Below are 24,881 nucleotides of genomic sequence, written 5' to 3' on the forward strand. Positions count from 1 at the left end.
GTGGGACTGCGGTTTCCCCACGCGGATGGAGCTCCTCCATGCAGGTGGGCCTGGGCTGCACCTCTGCTCCTGCCCCACCTTGTCTTCATAGGCGCTTCTCTGGGCTCCATTTAGGGCTGGGCCATTGGTCTGACTGACTTTTCTTTTTCTTCTTAATTTACAGCCAGAAAACCTTCAGAAGAACTGGCTTCGGGAATTTTACCAGGTAAGAACCACTGAAACATGTTCTTTTGGATTCATTATTTAGCAATAAGGTGCCTTTTTGCTTTGGTGTTCCTCCATGGAGTCTGGTGTGTCTATGGGGAGCGCAGGCCTAGGCTGTGGCTGGGGGTCTCAGCTCCACTGCCTGTGCCGGGCAACACATTTCTGTGCCACAGTCGGTCCGCTGCCTGCCTGCCGGTGAGCCTGGCCAGATCCTCCTCAGGCTCACTGTTCATATTCCGGCTCCCTCCCCGCTCCCCGTGGGGTTCAGAGAACCCGGGGGCTCCCTCCAGGACTGGGTCAGCGTCCCCAGTGGGGCCATGGAGAGCTGGCGGTGAGGCTGGGTGTGCTTTTCAGCAGGTCTGGTTCATGCAGTACAAGGCTGTGTGGGGGCCAGACAGTTGGCGAGGCTGCGTGAAGGGCTGGGGCGGCTCTGTGCAGAGAGTGGCTGCTGGACTAGGGGAGGCGACCGGTGTGGAGAGTTTCGGGCTGGCATTGCCAGGCCAAGGCACAGACCCCCTGACTAATAAGGGACCGGTGTTTATGGAGCCCGGTACTGTGCCGTGCTCTGGTGCGGATGCTGCAGATGCCACTGTGAAGAGACAGGCTGGGTGCCCTTGCAGGTCTTCATGGAAGGAGCTGCCTGGGGCCTGTGGCCGAGCAGGTGTGCCTGTGGGGTGGCGCCAGAGGCCTCTCTGAGGACTGGGTGCATGGGGGAGGTCCGGTGGGCGAGGAGGGTGATGTGGTCATGGCATGATGGTGGCCAGGCTCGGCTCCAGGGGCTGGCGGCAAGGTCAGTGTCAGGGTGGGGTGGCCTGGACGGTGGAGCTGCTCCTGCGTTCAGACCCACAGCAAGGGCTGAGCCGGGGACTGAAATCCTGTTTCAGGTGTGTTTGGCTGTTGGTTGGGGATGGGCTGGGGAGGCCAGAGTGGAGGCCTGGGGGCCCTCTGTAGGGGGATGGGGGCATGGAACCTGGGGGTGGCACGACCTGGGGCTGAGGTGCTGGGCCAGGGGTGGAGCTGGGGCAGCCAGGATGGGTGGGGACCTCTGTGCCGTCAGGATTGTGTCCTGCCCACCAGTGCTCCCATGTGGTGAGGCCCCCAGCATGGAATGGTGTTTCTGTAGCCAGCATCCAAGTACCTCCATAGGGACAGCGATGTGTGTGTGCATGTGTGTGTGCGTGTGTGTGCTTGACACCCATGTGATGAGGAAGCCATTGTCCTACAGGGAAGTGTGTGTGCATGTGTGCATGCATGTGTGTGTGCATGCACATGTGTGTGCGTGTGTGTGTGCCTAACACCCATGTGATGAAGCCATTTTCCTACAAGGAAGTGTGTGTGCCCATGTGTGCGTGCATGTGTGTGTGTGCGCGCGTGTGTGTGCTCAGAACCTATGCGGCGAGGAAGCTGTTGTGTGCCCATGTGTGCGTGCGCGTGTGTGTGCTCAGAACCTGTGCGGCGAGGAAGCCGTTGTTCTCCAGGGACCTGACAAATCTCTCTCTGTAGAGTCTTTGGTCAGATGTGCAAATGAGAGGCATTTTCCCCTTTGAAAACATATATTTACAAATTGAAATAATAGGTACGATGAATTTAGCTGTAATGTGCGACATCATCTACTCAGCCCTCACTTGGAGAAAGAGGACCCTCTAGGAGTTGAAGCTGCTGCGCCACCCCCATCACGGTGCTCTCGTCATCCCCGTCCTTTATGCCAACTGCACGTGGGGGGCCAGCGGCGGGGTGGGTTTGCAAGGCGGGGTCTTGCTGTGTGTGCCTGTCGGGGAGACCCGCATCCTTGCAGAACCTTCATCCTCTCCCGGCGTGTATCCCGACGTGTCTCCTCTCCAGGGATCCACAGGGTTTCCCTCACTGAATGTTGAGGTGTGTGTGACCGGCCAGGAGCAGAACCTGCCGCATTCACAGCTGAAATCAGGATCTGCTCTTGTGTTTTGGTGTTTTTCCTTTTTGAAAACTGCTACTTTTTTGTTGTCGTCGTCGTCATTGTTTGTTTTTGAGACGGACTCTTGCTCTGTCGCCCAGGCTGGAGTGCAGTGGCGCGATCTCGGCTCACTGCAAGCTTCGCCTCCCGGGTTCACGCTATTCTCCTGCCTCAGCCTTCCAAGTAGCTGGGACTACAGGCGCTGCCACCACGCCCGGCTAATTCCCAGTTTCAAGCGATTCTCCTGCCTCAGCCTCCCAAGTAACTGGGATTATAGGTGCCCATCACCACGCCTGGCTAGTTTTTGTATTTTTAGTAGAGACAGGGTTTCACCACGTTAACCAGGCTGGTCTTGAACTCCTGACCTCAGGTGATCTACCCACCTCAGCCTCCCAAAGTGCTGGGATTATAGGCATGAGCCACCACGCCTGGCCTGTCTGCTGCTTTTTTCTTGGTTTATTTTATTTTAATCATATTTTAATTTTGTCCCAATCAAGCCAGCGGCTGGCCCGCAGGAGCAGGGTTTTAGGAGACATTTCAGTGTCTGGGCCTGACCCGCCGTTCCTGGTGGTGTGGTGCAGCCATGGCGGACACCGAGGTCCCAGCAACAGCTCCCAGCAAACCCTGGGCTTCCTCACACCAGGCGGTGGCCAGGATCTACCTGGGGCTCCAAAGGCCTCTTCTGCCTCAGGGAGGGGCACGTGAGCCCCACCTGTGAGGGACCGGAAAGGTCAATGTGGAGGAAGCCCCCATCCCCACACTGCAGCCCCCAGCAGGTGTTTCCCTGTGTCCCTGGACCCCCGAATCCTGGTCCCCTCTGTTCCTGCAGCTCTGTGGAGCCCAGTGGTGGGGGTGGGGGGTGGGAAGCAGTTCATGAACAGGAAGTAGGGGTTGCCCTGGGCCTCGCTCCGGGCCTGCACACCTGTTGGGTTCTCTTCAGGCTGGGCCATGCGCTGGACTTCCCAAGCGAGGTGCTGGCCCTGGGACATGTGACCTGAGCACAGAGAGCTGCAAAAAAACCCAGAGGACCTGCCAGTGGACGTTGGCCTGTGGCCCCAGCCAGCTCGCTGCAGGGCGCAGGTGTGGTGGGGAGACCTGGGGCTGCTCCAGGGTCTGCAGCCTATGCTGACCAGCGTGGGGACCACCCAGTGTTGGGTCAGCTGGGCCCAGCCATCCACATCCCGCTGATGCTCAGGCACCCGTGGGCTGGGCCGTGGCAGCTCCTCTGCTCCGCTCCTCACCGTCCAGACAGCTGCGTCTGCCATGGGGTTCGGAGCTGGTGTCTTTGCTCACTAACTGAAGAAGCTCTTGTTCCCCAGGGTTTATGGTTGGGTTTGGGATGAGGATGAAGTAGATCCCTTGGAGAATAGCGGAGGCCTGAGCAGGAAAAACATCTGGAAAGAGGTCTTTTGAGATTGGGACAGGGAGAGCTCAGCGTCAGGAGGGTCTTAGGAGATGAGGAGTGCAGGAGCGAGGCCTTGTCTGAGGCAGGTGAGGGAGGTGAGGTGGGCACCAGAGAGGCCCTGTCAGGGGAGGGTGAGGGAGGTGAGGAGTTCACGGGAGAGGCCCCGTCTGAGGAGGGTGAGGGAGGTGAGGTGGGCAGGGGAGAGACCCCGTCAGAGGAGGGCGTGGGAGGTGAGGCGGTCAGGGGAGAAGCCCCGTCAGAGGAGGGCGTGGGAGGTGAGGCGGTCAGGGGAGAAGCCCCGTCAGAGGAGGGCGTGGGAGGTGAGGCGGGCAGGGGAGAGACCCCGTCAGAGGAGGGCGTGGGAGGTGAGGCGGGCAGGGGAGAGACCCCGTCAGAGGAGGGCGTGGGAGGTGAGGCGGGCAGAGGAGAGGCCCCGTCAGAGGAGGGCGTGGGAGGTGAGGCGGGCAGGGGAGAGGCCCCGTCAGAGGAGGGCGTGGGAGGTGAGGCGGGCAGGGGAGAGGCCCCGTCAGAGGAGGGTGTGGGAGGTGAGGTGGGCAGGGGAGAGGCCCCGTCAGAGGAGGGTGAGGGAGGTTATGAGTTCATGGGAGTGGCCCTGTCAGAGGAGGGTGAGGGAGGTGAGGTGGGCAGGGGAGAGGCCCCGTCAGAGGAGGGTGAGGGAGGTGAGGTGGGCAGGGGAGAGGCCCCGTCAGAGGAGGGTGAGGGAGGTTATGAGTTCATGGGAGTGGCCCTGTCAGAGGAGGGTGAGGGAGGTGAGGTGGGCACGGGAGAGGCCCCGTCTGAGGAGGGTGAGGGAGGTGAGGTGGGCACGGGAAGGCCCTGTCAGGGGAGGGTGAGGGGAGGTGAGGCGGTCAGGGGAGAAGCCCCGTCAGAGGAGGGCGTGGGAGGTGAGGCGGGCAGGGGAGAGACCCCGTCAGAGGAGGGCGTGGGAGGTGAGGCGGGCAGGGGAGAGGCCCCGTCAGAGGAGGGCGTGGGAGGTGAGGCGGGCAGGGGAGAGACCCCGTCAGAGGAGGGCGTGGGAGGTGAGGCGGGCAGGGGAGAGGCCCCGTCAGAGGAGGGTGTGGGAGGTGAGGTGGGCAGGGGAGAGGCCCCGTCAGAGGAGGGTGAGGGAGGTTATGAGTTCATGGGAGTGGCCCTGTCAGAGGAGGGTGAGGGAGGTGAGGTGGGCAGGGGAGAGGCCTCGTCCGAGGACGGTGTGGGAGGTGAGGTGGGCAGGGGAGAGGCCCCGTCAGAGGAGGGTGAGGGAGGTGAGGAGTTCATGGGAGAGCCCCTGTCAGAGGAGATCTGTGGTAGAGAAATGTCGTCTCATCACATGGTGAGCCTCTCTTTCCGATTTTCTGTCCTGTTGAGTTAGAATGTGATGCTGTGTTTTGGGGATTCGGGGAGGCTGTGCAGGGGGCCTGACGCTTCTAGGGCTGCTCCAAGCTGGCTGATGGTGTTTTGGGCTGGGGCCTAGTTCCCCTCCTGGTTTTGCCGGTCTGGGACAGTGGGACTGGCTGGAGGGGCCCTTGTCCCTTGCTTGGCCATGTGTGTGGCCCTTGACTGTGAGGGGCTGGGCTGTGGCTGGAGCCTGCCTCCAAGCTCTCTAGGTTTCCTAGTTTGTGTTATATTTGGCAAGAACAGCTGCCGTGTTAAGCTAAGGCTTTTGTTTGTTTGTTTTCTTTTAAAACGGAGGCCTTGGGGCAGTAGGGGAGTTTGGAATTCTTTTGGGGTTTTGGGCGCATCCAAGAGGGGCCAGCAGTGGGGATGGGTCCTGGCTGCTCCGTCCCGTGGAGCAGGGACAATTCCCGCACATTCGGGTCTGCAGCCTGTTCAGCGTGGGGCCCTCTGCACCGGTGGCCATGGGGGAGAACAGTTTGGGAGCAGCCAGCAAGACCCCAACTTGACAGACCTCACACCCAAGGCTCAGGCCACCCGGAATTCCCATGTCACGTCCCATTTCTTCCATTTCTTTCCCTTTTACTTTTTTTCTTTTACTTACGACTTAACAGTTACTGTGAATGTTGACAGTATAGAGTTCGCCAGTGGTGCTGGAAGTTGAGTTCTGAGCGAGATGGTTCTCCTTCTGTGACTTGCAGCCCCTGGAACGCCACAGCCCGTAGGGGCCCCTTCTTCCCGAGTCCCCCCGCAGGAGCCCGCTCCTTCCCGAGTCCCCCCCACAGGAGCCCCCTCCTTCCCGAGTCCCCCCCACAGGAGCCCCCTCCTTCCCGAGTCTCCCCGCAGGAGCCCCCTCCTTCCCGAGTACCCCCACAGGACCCCCTGCTTCCTGAGTCCCCCACTGAACAGAGGCCCTGCCGAGTGGTTTGTCGGACCCAGCAAAAGGGCGGGCAGGGCTGTGGGAGGTGGACAGCAGCACCTGGCGTCCTTTCTGGAGACTCAGCCTTTATGAAAGACAATAGAGTCGTTTGTAAAGAAAAATAATGAATGATGGTTTGCTCTGTGCAGTGTGTCATTTTTCCTGGTTGCAAAACCAAATTTTCTTGGTTTTCTTGGAAGAAGCCTCTTCAGAAGGAAGAAATTTCAGTGACACTTAGAAAAGACAATTCTCAAAAGTAAGATTTCAACCCCAATCCCCACTCTCATGCTTTTTTTAGCCTGACTTGGTTTCTTAGGCAGTCAGCCAGTTCAGCTGCTGCACTGAGGGGCCACGGGCTGGTGGGTTTCTGGCAGTGAGTGGGCCTCGCTCAGGGCTGGGTCAGATACCTGGTGGTCTCCGTGATCAGAACCCACTGTGCCAGTAGCTCAAGGGCGAGGGATGGATGAGACGCCTTGACACTGGGCCTCTGACTGTTTTGGGTTTTTTAAAATCCTAGAGTTTCCATTATACAGTTATTTTATTTTTCAAAATAGCCTTGAACAAGTGGCTTTTATATACAGAAGAACTAACTATGACCTTCGTGGTTTTTTAGAAACCTTTTCTGTAAAACTTGATCCCTGTAGAGAGTGCAGGAGACAGTGCAGAAAAGCCTGTGTGTGCCTCCATCGCCAGTCCTGAGCACCCTCGACGCCTTGGGGATCCACGGCTTTCGAAGATTAGGTCCGGAACTCAGCCTGGCGCCTGAGAGCTTGGCATGCCTTCTCAAGTCTTGAGTCCCCAGGCAGAGCCTGGCCAGCGCGATGGCTCACGCCTGCAATCCCAGCACTTTGGGAGGCTGAAGCAGGCAGATCACTTGAGCTCGGGAGTTTGAGACCAGCCTGGCCAACATGATGAAACCCGGTCTTTACTAAAAATACAAAAAATTAGCCAGGCGTGGTGGTGGGCACCCGTAATCTCAGCTACTTGGGAGGCTGAGGCAGGAGAATCGCTTGAACCCAGGAGGCAGAGGTTGCAGTGAGCCGAGATCGCACCACTCTACTCCAGCCTGGGTGATGGAGTGAGATCTTGTCTCAAAAAGATAAATAGATAAACAAAGCTGCAGAGCCTGGGCTCACCCTGTGCTGGCCTCCTCAGCTGTCCTGTCTATCCGTCCAGGTTCCGTCCTCTCTCCTGAGAATCAGACTCACAGACTCATCACCAGGGGTTCCAGAATCTTCTCCACGTCAAGAGGGGCTCAGGCCCCAAACGCAAGAGCCAACCCCCACTGCTGTCTTCAGAATGCTGTGGCCCCTCCCACTTTCCTGTGTTGACATCCTGCCCCCAAGGTGGCCTCAGGAGGCCGGGCCCTGGGCGCCGATGAGATCACAGGGGAGGACTCCATCCCCATGAATGTGATCAGTGCCCTGAAGGAAGAGGCTGAGCGCTGCTGCACCCCTTCTGTCCTGTGAGGACACTGCAGGAAGGCGCCGTCTGTGGGGAATGGACCCTCCTTGTGGAACGGGCTGGCCTCGCTCGTATCCTAGTTTCAAGCGCCCTGTGGAGCGCACGTCTGTGGCGTAGGCCCCGCAGGCTGTGGTGTTTTGTTGCGGCAGCCGGAGTGAAGAGAATGCCTTCCCGTGAAGCGTTCAGCGTTGGGTCAGCGTGGCGGGCCCGCAAAGAACGCTTGCTGGGGGACGCCAGGCTGTACTCAGATGGAGGGATGGTACATGGGGCCAGAGGGAGCCTGAGTCTGGGCCTGGAGCTGCTGCCCTCTGTCCCCACAGTGGCCTGATCCATGTCTCGAGTTGCTCTGAATTCCTGACACTGTCTTGTGGCGGCCCGCAGCCCGTGGGCCACACTGGAGATCTTCGTTTCAGAAGCTTCCCATCCTCCTCCTTGCCTGTCTTCCAAACGTGGTGTCAGGAACTAGCTCAGGATGCAACTGCTGGTTTTAGCCTTTTCAAAATGTGCACCCTAGAAGCACACGGGATGCTGTGTGAGGAAGACTTCTGTGGGGCTTTCACACGTGACTTTTCTGGCCCACTGAGTTTCCTTTTAAACCCACAGGCATCTGGGGTGGCAGGTCCGTGGCCGCTGCTCAGTGGAGTTGGAGGAAGTGGCTGCTGGGTGTGGGAAGGCTTCTGAACACTCGGAACCTGGAAGTTAATTGCGCTCTTTTGACCGAAGGGGTGGGATCCAGCCTGTATTCGATGCACAGCTTTGTGGCTGCATTTCCGCCCCTGGTGAAGCAGCTGGGCAGGCCTCTTTGCTCGAGGGCCCCATCTTTGGGGTAGGACCCGGCTCTGCTGGGGAGTGGGCAGCTGGGACTGAGGTGGACACCCTTGCTCGAAGCCAAGAAGACCCAGGAGGCACTGGGTTGGTGGAATGGGCGCTGGGTTGGTGGAGGAGCTGGTTGGAGACTGAAGGGCTGGGAGGCCCCGGGCTAGGGCGAAGGGATGTCTGCCTCTCTAGGTGGCTGGGAGGCTTCTTGCCTCTTGCGATGCACTTTCGAGCGAGGCCCCGGCCTCAGCTGAGGGGATGCGACCTGCGTGGCCTGGTGGGTCTGGCACCTGAGGCCCTGAGCCTGGGGAACAGGGGCCTCACCTCTTAGTGGTGGTGGGCTCCACCCTCTGTAGCTGCTGGTTCTGGGTCCTGTGGGGAGCGGTGTGGGATGGTCGTATGCATCGTTTTAGGAGCATGTGTGTGAGTGTGAGGATGCCATGGCCAGTGGACATGCCTTCCTCCTGTCCCTGCAGTCACTGGAGGGGAAGCTTCTTGTCCTTAAGTCAGGCCGGGAGGCAGATGGGCCCTGAAAGAGCCACAGTGTGGCGTGGGAGGCGGCTGCAGTGGGAGTTGCCTGTGCTTTGTTGGTTGTGAACCAGCATCCAAGGGAGGACCACAGTGGCAGATGTGCAGTGCGGGATACGTGGCGTGCAGGGATGCCGTGGGTGTGGTGTGGGGTGTGTGGTATGCAGGGATACTGTGGGTGTGGTGTGGGGTGTGTGGTATGCAGGGATGCCTTGGGTGTGGTGTGGGGTGTGTGGTATGCAGGGATGCCGTGGGTGTGGTGTGGGGTGTGTGGTATGCAGGGATGCCGTGGATGTGGTGTGGGGTGTGTGGTATGCAGGGATGCCGTGGGTGTGGTGTGGGGTACGTGGCGTGCAGGGATACTGTGGGTGTGGTGTGGGGTGTGTGGTATGGAGAACATGGTGCTGACGCAGGATGTGGTGATGTGGTGGTGATGTGGGACGTGGTGGTGATGTGGGACGTGGTGGTGATGTGGGATGTGGTGGTGATGTGGGACGTGGTGGTGATGGGATGTGGTGTGTGTGGGATGCTTTGGTCACATGGGACATGGTGGTGTGTGGGACGTGGTGGTGACATAGTGTGTGTTGGTGATAGGAGACGGGGTGGTGACATGGGATGTGGGGGTTGCAGTGGTGACGTGGGACATGATAGTGACATGGGACGTGGTGACGGGGTAAGGCGTGGTGGTGATGGAGGTGGTGTGGTGATGTGGCATGGAGGATGCAGTGTGAGGGACGTGATGGTGACATGGTGGTGATGCGTCACGTGGTGACGGGGAACGTGGCGTGGGGGAGATGGGGTCCTGGCTCTCCTGTAGCTGTGGCCGGCGGCGAGTGGCACCGTGCAGCAGGGAGGGAGCCCAGCTTCAGGATGCAGGAGCTCCTGGGCAGTCTGTTCTGGGAGTGAGGATGTTTGGGGGTTGTGGAGCCGTTGTGTGGGCCAGTTGCTTTGCTGGGCTGGTGGGGAGAGGCCATCTGAGGTCCTTGGAAGCAGCCTGGGTCTGTCTGCTCCCTGGGGTCAGATGCAGGCCGCCTCTGCAGCCTCAGCTCCATGTCCCAGCCCTGCCCCGCAGCCTTCACCTGTGGGAAGATTCTGCAGGCTCGCTCTCCCTCCATCATCCGGTGGCTCCTCAAATACCATGCCCTGGTTGGTGGCTGTGTTGATTCTTGGTCTCCCGGTGACAGAACTGAGGTGGGGAGCCACAAAGCCACATGCTGAGGCAGAGCCAGGACAGACCCTGCTTGGCCCTGGGCTCTGGCTCTTTGCAGGCCACTCAGCAGACAGTCCCCTCCCTCCAGAGCTCCTGTGCAGTGTGGCTCGGGGCAAAGCCACCCTGTGGCTCTCTCAGGGCGCGTCTGCCTCCTGATCAGATCTAAGGATAAGAAGCTTCCCCTCCGGTGACTGCAGGGATGAGAGGGAGGGATGTCCACCGGCCATGGGCGTGCTAATGCTCACACACACTCACTGCCGGAGTGAGAGGCGGTAGAGGACTCCTTTCCCAGAGGGAAGGTCTCCTGTGAGCCTGGCCTGGGACCTGAAGGGTGTGGAGGAGCGGCCGTTACCTGCTCGTGTAGGGGGTGCCGATCTTGAGTCCTCAGACTGCAGATGAGGTAGCCAGGACATCCATTGTGACCTTCGTCCTGTTGACAAGGACAGTACGTGGAGTGGAAGCTTCTGGCTGGCTGTACGTTGCTGCACCGAGCACCTGACTGCGTCCGGCACGCTGCGTGTGTGGACCAGCTGCCTGCCACGTAGCAGTCTGAGGATACTGATCAAAGCAGAAAAGGATAAACATTGTTTCCATCCCCAGTTCTACCTCTAGCGTGATGTACGCCCCGTCGTATGTGTTTGCCTGCATGGCTGTGGGCAGGTGTGTGGTCCACAAGTGGGGCGTCCACAAGTGGGTAGCAGATACATGCATCTACAGCTTACTCTCTCTGCCTTTTTTGTAAGCTGGGAAATCTTTCTATGTGGATTAATATATGCTGTCTATCTTAATAGCTTCAGAATATTTTATGATATGGTTAGGCCTTAATTTTTTAAAGTTGTTTTTCTGTTGGACTTTGAGGTAGTTTAAAGTTTGCTTATGGGTATGAGGATAAATTTTAAAACAGGATATAATGTTGATGATCATACAAATATAAAATGAATAGGTATTCACTTTAAATACCTATTTTAAAAATAGAGTTTTTTGGGTTTTTTTTGAAACAGAGTCTCGCTCTGTTGCCCAGGCTGGAGTGCAATGACATGATCTTGGCTCACTGCAACCTCCACCTCCTGGGTTCACACCATTCTCCTGCCTCAGCCTCCCGAGTAGCTGGGACTACAGGCGTCCGCCACCACGCCCGGCTAATTTTTTTTGTATTTTAGTAGAGATGGAGTTTCACCATGTTAGCCAGGATAGTCTCGATCTCCTGACCTTGTGATCCGCCTGCCTCGGCCTCCCAAAGTGCTGGGATTACAGGCATGAGCCACCGCACCCGGCCTAAAAATAGAGTTTTTAAATTGCGATAATAAATGTTGTTTATTGACCCAGTAAGATGTAGAACTGGTTCAAGGAGGAATCCAGAATGTAGACAAATAGCTTCTCCCATCAGCAGTGCTGAAATGAGTGTGCTTCATGGATGCAAGGCTGGCACTATCCACCGGGTCATGATCCATCACATCTGCTGGGCATTGTGCATTTCTCTGGTCAAGAATCATTTCCATCATCGTCAGCTTTTAAACTCACAGAGTTGCAACGTAACTCAGAGACAACTTAAGGTAGAGATAATCCAAATAGGTGGGCTAAATGGAGGCATTCTCATTTTTGCTCATTTTAAAGTCTTTCACAGTTTTTCCTGATGGTAATTTTAAGAATAATGTGATAGGCAGGGTCTGTTTCCAGCTAACGTGGAAGGATAGTGTATTAGGCCATTCTTGCTTTGCTATAGAGAAATACCTGAGACTGGGTAATTTATGAAGGAAAGAGGTTTAATTGGCTCACGGTTCGCAGGAAGTGCAGGAAGCTTAGTGCTGGCACCTGCTCAGCCCTTGGAGGCCTCATGGAATTTTCAGTCAGGCAGAAGGCAAAGGGGGAATAGCCGTGCCACACAGTGAAAGCCAGAGCAAGAGAGAGAGTGGGGATGAAGTGCACACACCTTCAAATGACCAGACCTCATGTGAACTCAGAGTAAGAACTCACTTATCACCAAGGGGATGGCCCAGTCCATTCAGGAGGCATCTGTCCCCATGATCCAAACACCTCCTACCAGCTTCCACCTGTACCATTGGGGATACATTTCCACATGCGATTTGGGCGGGGACAAATGGACAAACTGTATCATTCTGCCCCAGCCCCTCCCAGATCTCACGTTCTTCTCAAATTTCAAAATACAATCATCCGTTCTCAATAGTCCCCCAAAGTCTTGACTCATTCCTGCATTACCTCAAAAGTCCCACGTCTGATGACTTCTCTGAGACAAAGCATGTCCTTTCCACCTATGAGCCTGCAAAATCAACAACAAGCTATTTACTCCCAAGATACAATGGGGATATAGGTATTGAGTAAACATTCCTGCTTCAAAAGGGAGAAATTAGCCAAAAGAAATGGGCTGTAGCCCTCAGGCAAGTTGGAAACCCAGTAGGGCAGCTGTTAAATCTTAAAGCTCCAAAATAATCTCCTTGGATTCTGTCCCACACTCAGGGCACACAGGCTCAAGGGGTGGGCGTCCAAGGCCTTGACCGGCTCTGCCCTTGTGGCTTTGCAGGGTTCAGCCCCCAGGACTGCTGTCATGAGTTGGAGTTGAATGCCTATGGCTTTTCCAGGCACAGGGTACAAGCTGCCAGTGGATATACCATTTTGGCATCTGGAGAATGGTGACCCGCTTCTCACAGATCTACCATGCAGTGCTCCACTGGGGTCTCTCTGTGGGAACGTTAACCCCACATTTCCTCTTGACACTGCCCCTCTAGAGGTTCTGTGATGGCTCAACCCCTGCAGTGGGCTTTTGCCTGGGCACCTAGGCTTTCTTATACATCCTGTTACCCAGGCTGGAGTCAATGGCATGATCTCAGCTCACTGCAACTTCTGTCTCCCAGGTTCAAATGATTCTCCTGCCTCAGCCTCCTGAGTAGCTGGGATTACAGGCATGCACCAGCATGCCTGGCTAATTTTTGTATTTTTACTAGAGACAGGCTTTCACCATATTGCCCAGGCTTGTCTTGAACTCCTGACCTCAAGTGATTCACCCACCTCGGGTGCTGGGATTACAGGTGTGAGCCACTGCACCTGGCCAGCATTCTTCACTCTTCTTTCTGTGCATCTACAGGCTTAACACCACGGTCTTGTGTTTTTCAAAGTGGCAGCCTGGGCTGTGTCTAGGCCCCTCTGAGCTGAGGCTGGAGCTGGAGCAGCCTAGATATGGGGAGCACTGACTTGAAGCCGCACAGTATAGCAGGGTCCTGGGCCTGGCCCATGAAACCATTATTTCCTCCTAGGCCTTAGGACCTGTGATGGGAGAAGCTGCCACAAAGGTCTCTGAAATGCCTTCAAGGCCCTTTTTCATTGTCTCATCTGTTGACACTCGACTCCTTTTTAGTTATGCAACTGTCTCTAGCAAGTGGTTACTTTACAGCCTTCTTGAATTTCTTTCCTGAAAAAGCTTTTTCTTTCTTTGCTACATGGCCAGGCTGCAAAGTTTTCAAACTTTTATGCTCTGCTTTGCTTTTAAATGTAAGTTCCAGTTGTAAGTCATTTCTTTGCTCCCACATCTGAGTATAGGCTGTTAGAAGCAGCCAGGCCACATCTTTTTTGAGCACTTTGCTGCTTAGAAATTTCTTCCATCAGATACCCTAAATCATCACTCTTTAGTTCAAATTTCCACTGATCCCTAGAGCGTAAACAGAATGCAGCCAAGTTCTTTGCTAAAATATATCGTGGGTTATGGGAATATTAATATGAAGGGAATATTAATATAATTTATGCCAATAAACTTGAAATTTTATATGAAAGAAACTTTTTTCTTGAAAAACAAAAGTATCAAGAAGAAATAATGAACTCAGTAGTCCTGTATCTGTTCAATTAAAATTTTACCCATTACCTTTCCACAAAAACTCTCCCAGCCCAGATGGCTTCACTGGTGAATTCTATATTTAAACAAGAAACAATAGAAATTCTACTGAGACTTTAGAAGAAGATTGAGTCACAGATGATGCTTTTTGAATTATTCTGTGATGTGAACATTAGAAAAATACAGACCAATATTCCCCATGAAAATAAATGCAAAAATTCTTTTAAATGTTGTAAATCAAGGGATGCAAGCCTGGTTTAACATTCAAGAATCAATCAACAGAATTTACCACGTCAACTGATTGAGGAAGAAAAGCCAGGTGATCATCTCAACAGATGCAGAAAAAGCATTTGACACAATTGTGTAACCATTTCTGATAAAAACTCTTTGCAATCTAGAAATAGAAAAGAGCATTCTCAGCCTGTGAAGGGCTTCTACAGGACCCCACAGCTCATGCCACACTTAAACTATGGTAGAGGAAATGCGTATTTACCTGAAGACTGGAACAGGGGAAGGCTGCCTGATCTTATTTCTCCCATGCAGTATGGTACTGGAGGACTTAGCATAACAAGACAGTATGGTACTGGAGGACTTAGCATAACAGGACAGTATGGTACTGGAGGACTTAGCCAGCATAACGGGACAGTATGGTACTGGAGGACTTAGCCAGCATAACAGGACAGTATGGTACTGAAGGACTTAGCCAGCATAACAGGACAAGGAAGTGTGAACCCACCATGTTGGAGACAGGTCCCAACCAATTTAGAAATTTTATTGTGCCAAGGTTAAGAATACTCCTGTGGCACAGCCTGAGGAGGTTCTGATGACGTTGCCTGAGCTGATGGGGGCACAGCTTGATGTTACACATTTTAGGGAGACATGAGACATCAATGTGTGTTCATGTACATTGGTTTGTTCTGGATAGGTGGGACCGCTTAAAGCAGGGGAGGGGGCTTTCAGGTCACAGGTAGATAAGAGACAAAGAGTTATATTCTTTTGAGTCTCTGATTAGCCTTTTACTGAATACACAGTTTACATGTGAGGGGGTAGAGGAATAATCACTTATGCCTTAGTCTGGCTCGGTGAAGCAATAGGGCAGAGGAAGCCATCAGTCATGCATTTGTCTCAGGGGAGCCTCAGAGGGATGACTGAGTTCTGTCTGTCCTTTGTCCATAATGAATTACCTCATGGGCAAATCGTGATGGGGGAAGGCCTTTTTTTTTTTTTTTTTTTTTTTTTTAATCTGTGTAGCTCTCTTATAAAGGAATAAAATACGAGGCAGGTTTGCCTCACGCAGTTCCTAGCTTAACTTTTCCCATTGGCTTAGTGGTTCTGTGTTCCCAAGATTTATTTTCCTTTCATAAAAGGAAACAAAAGGCATACAGATTTGAAAGCAAGAAATAGAACTTTATTGGTAGAAGACATGGTGGACTATTTAGAAAAACTTAAGGAATCCATAAAACTTTACTATGACTATTAAGTGGATTTATTTAGTTTTCAACATACAAGGTCAGTATGAAAACATTTTGTTTATATTAGCTATCGGTAATTGGAAACTTAATTTAAAAAATATTTACAATAGCAGTAAAATGAAATACTTGGGTATAAATTGATAAAATATGTCGATATCTGTATACTGAAAACTATGAAACACTGATGAAAGAATCAGAGAAGATGTAAAGAACTTGAGAAATATACCATGTTCATGGATTGGAAGACTCAGTGACATTGACATGTTAATTCTCCACTAACCAATCTACTGAGTTGTGCAGTTGCAACCAAAATCTCAGCAGGATTTTTTTTTTTTTTTTGTAGAAGTCTATAAGGCTATTCTAAAATATACATGGGAAAGCAAAAGAACTAGAATAGCCAGAACAGTTAAAAACTAACAACATACTAATGTTTGGGGGCTTATATTCAGATTTCAAGACATACCGTAAAGCTGCAGCAATCACGACAGTGTGCTGTTTGTCAAAGCACAGAAATACGGATCATTGGAACGGAAAAGAGGTTAAGAACTAGACTCACACATACAGTTATGATGGACCGGGGGTAAAGGCAGTTTGTTAAAGAACAGTTTTTTCAACAAATTGTGCAGGAACAATAGGACATCCATATACAAAAAGTTGATAATTTTAGTATTTTATACCATACACAAAAATTAACTCAAAATGGATCTTAGAGCTAAATATAAATCTTAAAAAGTACAAAAGTTCTAGAAGGAAACTTAAGAGAATATCTTTTGAACCTTGGATTAGTCAGAGATTTCTTAGATGCAACAGCAAAATCACAATTAATAAAATAAAAGAATTGGCAAATTCGAATTTATCATAATTAGGAACTTCTGCTCTTCGTTAAGACATTGTGAAAAGAATGAAAAGACATGTCACAGATTGGAGGAAAATATTTGCAAATTACATATTTGATGAAGGACTTGTATCTAGAATATACAAAGAACTCTGAAAAGCCAATAATAAGAAAGCAAAGAACCCAATTTTAAAATAAGCAAAAGATTTTACTAGATACTTCACCGAAGAAGAGAACACAGATGGCAAGTAAGTGCAGGAGATGGTGCTCAACATCAGTATCTTTCAGGAAATGCAGATCACAGCAACATAATCAGTATGTGCCCATTAGACTGGCTAAAATTAGATTGTAAAAAACAGAGTACACAAACCCTGGCAATACTCAGTGCTGATGAAGACGCAGGGCCACCGGAAGTCCTATGCCTGCTGCTGGCCCTGCAGATCCGTATGGCCTTGGGGAATCTGTCATTTCTTATTAAGTTGGGCATGTGACTACCCCGTGACCTCGCTCCTGCTCACCAGCTGACATGACGGTGCACGTTCACGCAGAAGCCTGAAGCATGTTCACAGCTGCTTCACCTGTGATCCCCGCCTCCGCTGCGTGGTTCCGTTTCTGGGTCACGTGGAAGGAGGTGACTGTGGGTGCAGGAATGAGTGGTCCTTGCAGGGACCTGGGGTCTTTGGAGGAGTTTGAAGTGTGAGCTGGCTGTTTTGGCTGTGGCACTGCCTACTCACTGGTGCATCTGCACTTCACACCGGCGTCTGTGCCTCACACGGGCGCGTCTGCACTTGGGGAATGTGCGTCTCCCTTTGGCAGCTCCTGTCTTCTGTGTGGTTCCTCCCATTCCCACCTGTTTGGTGCCTGGGATGTAGGCCGTGGTCTCTGCCTATTCAGCACCCCCATACATGCTCAGGACTCCCCATCTTTCTGTTCAAACCCAAACCCCTCCTTTCCTTCCAGACTCTTGGTTCTAGCTGCCTGGATGCCCTGTGGCCTGCCAGACTTAGAATGTCCAGAGGGACTTCTCTGTCCTCTGCTCCACACCCCACCCCGCGCCACCTTCAGAGGCTCCCTGGCATCTGGCATTGGTCACTGTCCCTGCTGCCACCCTACCCATGCCACAGTCCACTCTCCTTGGTTGGTTGCAGGGCCTCTGCCTCAGTTTTTCTCACAGGCTGAGCCTTGGAGGCCCTGCCACCTGCCTCTTTCCCTCCCTCCCTCCCCCCCTTCCCTCCTTCCCTCCATCCCTCCTTCCCTCCAGCTGGCCTTGCTCTGCCACCTCAGTACCTCGCACAGGCCGCCACTCCCTCTGATGGCACCTTTGCTCCCTCTCTGTCCCTGTCTTGTCCCTCATGTGGCTCAACCCAAGGCTTCCCCCCCACGTCCCACCCCACACCCCCTTCTCGGCAAGATCTTTCTCTGTGGCCCTGTGTGTTTCTGAATTACTGCATGATTTCCCTAGCTTCTGAGTCAGTGTGTGGGTTAGGGAGGGAGGCGGTCAATAAATATTCTTGTCTTGATTTGAGATCTCCCAAAACACACCCCAGGCAGGATTCCAGTGAAAGCAGTTGAGCTGGGAGGTGCAGGAAAAACCAGTTGGGGAGTGGGTAGATGAGACTAGGAGGGGAGACTTTGGGGGCCCCTTGAGGCATAGGGGTCTCAGACTGGCCAGCAGCTTGCCGAGGGGCACTGAAGGGCAGACCTGGGGACATGGGAGCCTCTGCTGCAGGGGGCAAGGGGTGACCCCCGGCCAGTCCTGAGGCTTCTTGACCAAGGTCAGGCTCTGTGACTCTAAGTTCCTTTCTTTGTGCCTCGGCCCTGGGCATCACACAGAGCAGGGGGTTCTGGAGGGGGAGGTGCCATCCTGCCTGGCCTGGCTTCCCATTCACACGAGGCTGCTTCTCTGCAAGGGCTGGCAGGACCTCTGTGTGTGTGTGTGTGTGTGTCCAGTGTTTGTAAACTTGAGGTAGTTTATACACAGTAAAATGTATTGATCTTTGGTGCACGTTTCTTCGATTTTGACAAATGCGCACACTTACATGGCGCCCGCCCCAACATGACGGGGAATTTTCATCTTCCTCTTCCTTGCTTTCCCCCCGCTCAGGTACCACAGATCCATTTTGCCCATTCCGGAACGTCACACGCTAAGACCTAGGGAACGTGGCGGTGCCCGCCGGCTTTCCCTGTGCGAGTGTGTGGAGCCGGTTCCGTGTTGTCGCACACTGTGGCTCAGTGCTGTCATCACGAGCACTGGTCCTGGATCCTGCTGCATGGGGCCCGCTCTGCCCTCCCCACTCTCCCCTCGGTGACACCTGGGCATGTCCAGGTTCGCCTGGTGAATAAAGCTGCCATGGATGTGGATACACAGGCTTCCTGGGACACAAGCCTTCATTCTGCCTAGGTCCATTCCTCAGGGAGACTGTTGGCTGTAGGGTGGGCGTGTGTTGAAGGCTTTAAGGAACTGCCCAGGTGAGGCAGCTGGTCACGCCTGCAGCCAGTAGGTGGGAGTCCTGGTCGCTCCACGCATCTCCCTGGCCACATTTGGTGCTGTCATTTGCGTTTCGGTTCCCTGACACCACTAAGTGCCTCGTGGCAATATACAGTTGTGGGAGCTGGTATGTTCAAGATTGCCAGGCCGTGCAATTTCTCTCTGTTCTGAAATGAGATTTTGTGGGTGTACACAGAGCCCTCTGTCAGCATCCACAAGGTGGATTTTGGTGTTCATTTTAGCGAGCACTTAGATTCTTTATGGACAGATTGTCAAGGCTTTTGGAATGCACACGTTAGCAGTCTGCTGTGCCCTGTGGACAGCCTGAGCTCACAGCAGTGCAGGCGGCCCTGCGGCGACTGCGGCAGGCCCCTGTTGGCTCCGTGTGAGGCCCTCCCAGCTCATGCCCCACTGCCCTCGAGGGGTCGCTTGTTCTGCTAGAGTCTGTGTGACTGTGGTTTGGTCCTGTGTTTGGCACTGAGGCGGGGTGGGTGTCGTAGACCAAATTGTGTCCCCTGAGTTCATAGGTTGCACTCTGACCCCCAATGTAATGGTATTGGAGGGTGGGCCCTTTGGGAGGTGGTGGGGTGAGATGAGGTTGTAGGGTGGGCCCCCGGGATGGGATGGGTGCCCTTACAAGAAGGGACACGGGATCAGGCTGTCTCCACAGGGCACAGAGGCAGCTCTGTGAGCCAGGAAGGACCCTCACCAGGAACCAAACCGCTGGCTCCTTGGCCTCAGACTTCCAGCTCCAGAACTGCAAGAAATACCTACCTGTCTTGTTTAGACTGCCTAGTCTGTGGCATTTTGTGATGGAGCCTGAGCTGACCGAGGCAGGGGCTAAGGGTGGACAGGCTGGAAATACCTCACCTTGGGTGCTCCCAGGAGGTTTCACGGGGAGACCGGGGCCGGGAGCTGCTGCTGGCTCCACACCTGTCCTGAGAGGGTCTGTCCTGGCCGCTGAGCAAGTGGGTCTGGAGGGCAGTGGGGCTGGCGGTGCTGGGTGTGGCTCCCAAGATGCGTGCAGCTGTCCTCAGTGGCCGCCTTGCCCAGCAGCATCCCTGCCAGAAGTGGGTGCTTTGAGGGCCAGTGCCTGGTCTGTCCCTACTCCTTCTGCATCCCCAGCTGCCAGCCACGTGCAGCGGATGACAGTGAAATGAATGAGGGAGTAAAAGGTGAAAGAGGTGCCGTCCAGGAATCATGGTGAAAGCTTAGCGAGCGCGGTGTGGTCCGGGGCTGGGTGCTGTGAGATGGCTGGGATTGTAGTGAGAGGTGAGACGGGATGCAGACGGACAGATGCCGCAGGGCCTTCTGTTCCCTGTGAAAAGCTTCAGCCTTTCTTCATCCTCAGGGTAACGGCGGCCATGGACGGTCAGATTTGTGAGGACCCTTGGTTGGAGTATGGGAAACCGGGAGGGATGGGGCCGTAGAGAGAGCCGTGTGGGAGGTGCCCAGGCTGGAGTGGCAGCGTTGGGTGTGGAGAGAAACTGGAGATAAGGGATGTGCATCTGAGTCAGGGACTTTGTTGTTGATGTTGATGTCTTCCTGGTTGCCATTGCCCGGGAGGGTGTTTACAGCACAGCGCTCTGATCAGCAGCTGCGGATCTGCCCTTGGTGAAGAGTAACCGTTAGGCTCAAGTGTGGAAATTAACCGCAAACCAGATTCTGAAAGCAGACCTCCTGCCAGTGGTCTGGTCGGTGGAGGACAGTATGATCCTTGTCTGCCTGATGCAGCTCAGGCCTGTGCCTACCAGCTCAGTAAGGGCCGGCGTGCCTGAGAGCCCATTGTGGACCCTGGGAGGAGACTGATGGGAGGCTCCCCTTTCTGGGCTGCATAACCTCGCTGTGCCCCCACTTCCTCGTGAGCGTGCACCCACGGCTGGCGAAGACTGTGAGGCGTGACGGAGTGAATTCCAACTGCTGTGAGGGCCTGGAGCCCTGTGCCCTGTGGTGACCGCCCCCCTCTCCCTCCAGATGTGCTCTGGGGGTGTGTGGGGGAGACGCAGAAGGAAACGTAGCTGTTTATTTCCTTTCCAGATGGGGAAGGCTTTTCTAAACTCCACATCATTGAAGGAATTTGTAGAGGCAAAGACTGGTGGATGTGAGTGAATAAAACTGGCAGGACTTTTCTTAGGCTCTTAGAGTTTAAATGTGATTAAAAGGCAGACTGGGAATATATTTTTGAAAACAACAATAGGCTAGTTTAATAGTTTTCATAAAGAATTCTTATGAATGAAAGAGAATATGTAAAATTCCAATAGAAAGATGGTCAGAAGCTTCTCTTTGAATCTAGCCCAGCCCCATCCAGTAGAAATGACGTGTAAAGTACGTACGTCATTTCAAAGTTTGAAGAGCCACATTTTAAAGAGCAAAAAGAAATAGGTTAAATTATTTTAATAATAGATTTTATTTCACCCAGTGTATCTAGAATGTTACCATTTCAACATGTAATCAGTAGACAGTTATTAACGAGACATGTTATCTGTTTTGCGTGGCCTTCAGAACTGGGTGTGGGTGTGTTTGACGCTGAGCCGGCCGTGGCCGCACAGATGGCAGGAGCGAGGGGAGGCAGCTGCCAGGCAGTGCCCCCTCCTTGCTTACAGCTGAAGCAGCACCCTGGCATTCCCATTCTTGGCCTCTGGTGCCAAGGGTGGGTCCATTTGGCTGCCTGACGTGCATCCCCAGCACTGCAGATGGGTGCTCCCTCTTTAAGGTACCTGGTGATATACCGCAGTGGCCTCAAACTTGCTCTTGCCCTCTGACCCCAGCCCTCCACTCCTAAGCAGAGCTCCAGAAACAGACTCCGCGTGAGGGAGCCCCAGCTCTGTCGTAGGGCAGTGCACTGCCTGCCTGCTCGACTTCAGGTGACGCATGGCCCCATCCTCTCGAGCCAGGGCCCTGCGGCTATTCAGTGTCTTCATAAACTCTCAGTGACTCAGGAAAGTGGCTGAAGATAAAAATCTCATCGTACATCTTTGAAGGGAGTTGTGTTACGTTCGCATGCCTAGCGGAAGATTGGCTGTGGGGCAACAGGAGACCTGAACAGAAGGTTCTTCTGTGTCCTCTTTTTCCAGAAGTCTCTGGTGTGGCTCCAGGGTCGGTGCTAGTGGCTGTGGAATGAGTGTTCACTGGCTGCCGCGTGGTTTGGCCCTTCCCTCCGCATTGTGGACCGCACTGTGCTGCGGCTGCTCTCCACACATGAGCGTCCATGCGGGGCGGGTATCCACAAGGGAATGCTGTGCACGATGGCTGGGTGGCTTCCGGGGAAGCCATCCTCCAGGGGAAGGCATCCATGAGGGAGGGTGTCCTCTAGGAAAAGGCGTCCATGAGCGGAGGGTATCCATGAGGTAGGGGTGTCCTCCACAGGAAACCAGCCTCCAGGGGAAGCTGCCCTCCAGAGAAAGACAATCATAAGGGGAAAGTGTCCACGAGGGGAAGGCATCCATAACGGGAAGGCACCAAGAGGGGAAGGCATTCTTAAGGGGAGGGTATTCTTGAGGGGAAGGCGCTCTTGAGGGAAAGTCATCCTCGAGGGAAAAGATCCTCCAGGGGAAGGTGGCATCCATGAGGGAAAGGTGTTCATGGAGGAGGGTGACCTTGAGGTACCCATGAGGGTACCCTCCAGGGAAAGACATCCTTCAGGGAAAGGCATCCATGAGGGGATGACGTCCTCCAGGAAAAGGCGTCTATGAGGGAAAGGTGTCCATGAGGGGAAGGCGCCCATGAGGGAAAGCCGTCCATGAGGGGAAGGTGTCCATGAGAGGAAGGCATCCTTGAGGGGAAGCCACCCTCCAGGGATATGTGTCTATGAGGGGAAGGTATCCTCTAGGGAGAGGCCTCCATGAGGGAAAGACATCCTTGAGGGGAGGTGTCCTTGAGGAAGAGATGTGTATGAGGAGAGGGTGTCCATGAGGGGAGGTGTCCTTGAGGAAAAGATGTGTATGAGGAGAGGGTGTCCATGAGGGGAGGTGTCCTTGAGGAAAAGATGTGTATGAGGAGAGGGTGTCCATGAGGGGAGGTGTCCTTGAGGAAAAGATGTGTATGAGGAGAGGGTGTCCATGAGGGGAGGTGTCCTTGAGGAAAAGATGTGTATGAGGAGAGGGTGTCCATGAGGGGAGGTGTCCTTGAGGAAAAGATGTGTATGAGGAGAGGGTGTCCATGAGGGAAAGGTGCCCATGAGGGGAGGGTGTCCTTGAGGGGAAGGTGACCTCTAGGGAAAGGCATACATGATGAGAGGGTGTCCTTGAGGACAAGGCACCCATGAGGGAAAGGATTTCATGAGGGAAAGATGTCCATGAGAAGAAGACGTCCATGAGGGGAAGACGTCCATGAGGGGAAGACGTCAATGAGGCGAAGGTGTCCATAAGGCGGGGGCGTCCTTGAGGGGAAGGTGTCCATGAGGGGAAGATGTCTATGAGGAAAAGACGTCCACGAGGGGAAGGTGTCAATGAAGTGGAAGTGTCCATGAGGGTGGGGGGTGTCCTTAAGGGGAAAGTGTTCATGAGGGGAAGTTGTCCACGAGGGAAAGACGTTCATGAGGTGAAGGCGTCCATGAGGGAAAGGTGCCCACAAGGGGAAGGTGTCCATGAAGGGAGGGAGTCCTTGAGGAACAGTTGTCTATGAGGGAAAGGCATCCATAAGGGAAAGACATCCTTGATGAGAGGGCATCCTTGAGGAAAAGAAGTCTATGTGGGAAAGATGTCCATGAGGATAGGGTGTCCATGAGGGCAGGGCGTCCATGGGAGAAAGGCATCCATGAGGGAAGGATGTCCTCAAGAGCAAGGCATCCTTCAGGGAAAGGTGTGCATGAGGGGAAGATATCCATGAGGGCAGGGTGTCCATGAGGGAAAGGCGTCTATGAGGAGAGGGCGTCCTTGAGGAAAAGGTATGAGGCAAAGATGTCCGTGAGGGGAGGGTGTCCATGAGGGGAGGGCGTCCATGAGGGGAGGGTGTCCATGAGGGGAGGGCGTCCATGAGGAAAAGGCGTCCATGAGGGAAAGGCATCCATGTGGGAAAGGCATCCATGAGGAAAAGACGTCCATGAGGAAAAGGTGTCCATGAGGAAAAGGCGTCCATGAGGGAAAGGCGTCCATGAGGGAAAGGCGTCCATGAGGGAAAGGCGTCCATGAGGAGAGGGCGTCCTTGAGGAAAAGGTATGAGGGAAAGGCGTCCATGAGGAAAAGACGTCCATGAGGAAAAGGTGTCCATGAGGGAAAGACGTCCATGAGGAAAAGGCGTCCATGAGGAAAAGGCGTCCATGAGGAAAAGGCGTCCATGAGGGAAAGGCGTCCATGAGGGAAAGGCGTCCATGAAGAAAAGGCGTCCATGAGGGAAAGGCGTCCATGAGGGAAAGGTGTCCATGAGGGAAAGGCGTCCATGAGGGAAAGAGGTCCATGAGGAAAAGGCATCCATGAGGGAAAGGGATCCATGAGGGAAAGGCGTCCATGAGGGAAAGGCGTCCATGAGGAAAAGGCATCCATGAGGGAAAGGCGTCCATGAGGGAAAGAGGTCCATGAGGAAAAGAGGTCCATGAGGGAAAGGCGTCCATGAGGGAAAGGCGTCCATGAGGGAAAGGCGTCCATGAGGGAAAGGCGTCCATGAGGAAAAGGCGTCCATGAGGGAAAGGCGTCCATGAGGGAAAGGCGTCCATGAGGGAGGGCGCCCATGACGGGAGGACGTCCATGAGGGGAGGCTGTCTTTGATGGAAAGGTGTCTGCAAGGGGAAGGCGTCTATGGGTTTTCGGCAGCATAGCTGAGCAGAGCATGCAGTGAGAACTCTCGGGATCTTGTGAATCCCAGGAAGGGAGGGGGAGACAGGTGTTTGAGGAGCCTGTGGAGGCAAGGGGCAAGCTTTGGGGGGTGGGGGCCTTGTGGAAAGGGGGAACTGGGAAGGTCGGAGGGGAGAAACGATCATCAGGGCACTGAGACGGGGAGCCAGGAGCTGAGTCAGTGGCTTTATGAGACTCTTCATACTTTGGGTCCCATTACCCTGCTCCAGATGGGCTGAAGGGTCAGGGATCGCTTCAGTCCCTTCGGGAGCTTGCCGTGGCCAGAGTGAGAAAGGGCTGTCGTGAAAATCTGCATGGCGGCTGGCCTTGCGAAAGAGGCTTCCAGAAGGTGTTCTTTTATATGATGGCTGCGAGGCCGCAGTTGCTGTTACCATCATGGAAGCCAGGCCAGGGTGGGGGAGCGGGTGGGGCCTTGGTCGCATCTGCCGTAACCCTGGACTTAACCTTGCCCTGCCTTGTGCGGCGGTGGGGGGTGGGGGGTGGTGTGGAGACCGGGGGAGGAGGGGGAGACGTGCTTCTTAAACTAGAACTGATTTGCAGGAGGTTCGATGGCCCAAGCCAGGACTTTGTGCGGGTTAGAGC

General features: G+C 54.0%; 1 protein-coding gene across 11 annotated transcripts in view; it reads left to right on the forward strand.

Moving 5' to 3' along the window:
• Nucleotides 1–24,881, forward strand: part of INPP5A (inositol polyphosphate-5-phosphatase A) — a 256,343-nt gene that overhangs the window by 80,881 nt on the left and 150,581 nt on the right. For 10 of the 11 annotated variants that reach the window (XM_065521648.2, XM_065521647.2, XM_065521646.2 and 7 more), the window contains exon 2: nt 164–205. In XM_065521648.2, coding sequence (XP_065377720.1) covers nt 164–205 — 42 coding nt within the window. Of the gene's footprint in view, nt 1–23; nt 45–163; nt 206–24,881 lie in introns of those variants that run through there. The other variant, XM_065521652.2, reaches the window with a different exon arrangement.

Source organism: Macaca fascicularis, chromosome 9, assembly GCF_037993035.2.
Source record: "Macaca fascicularis isolate 582-1 chromosome 9, T2T-MFA8v1.1".
Classification (NCBI taxonomy): Eukaryota; Metazoa; Chordata; class Mammalia; order Primates; family Cercopithecidae; genus Macaca; species Macaca fascicularis.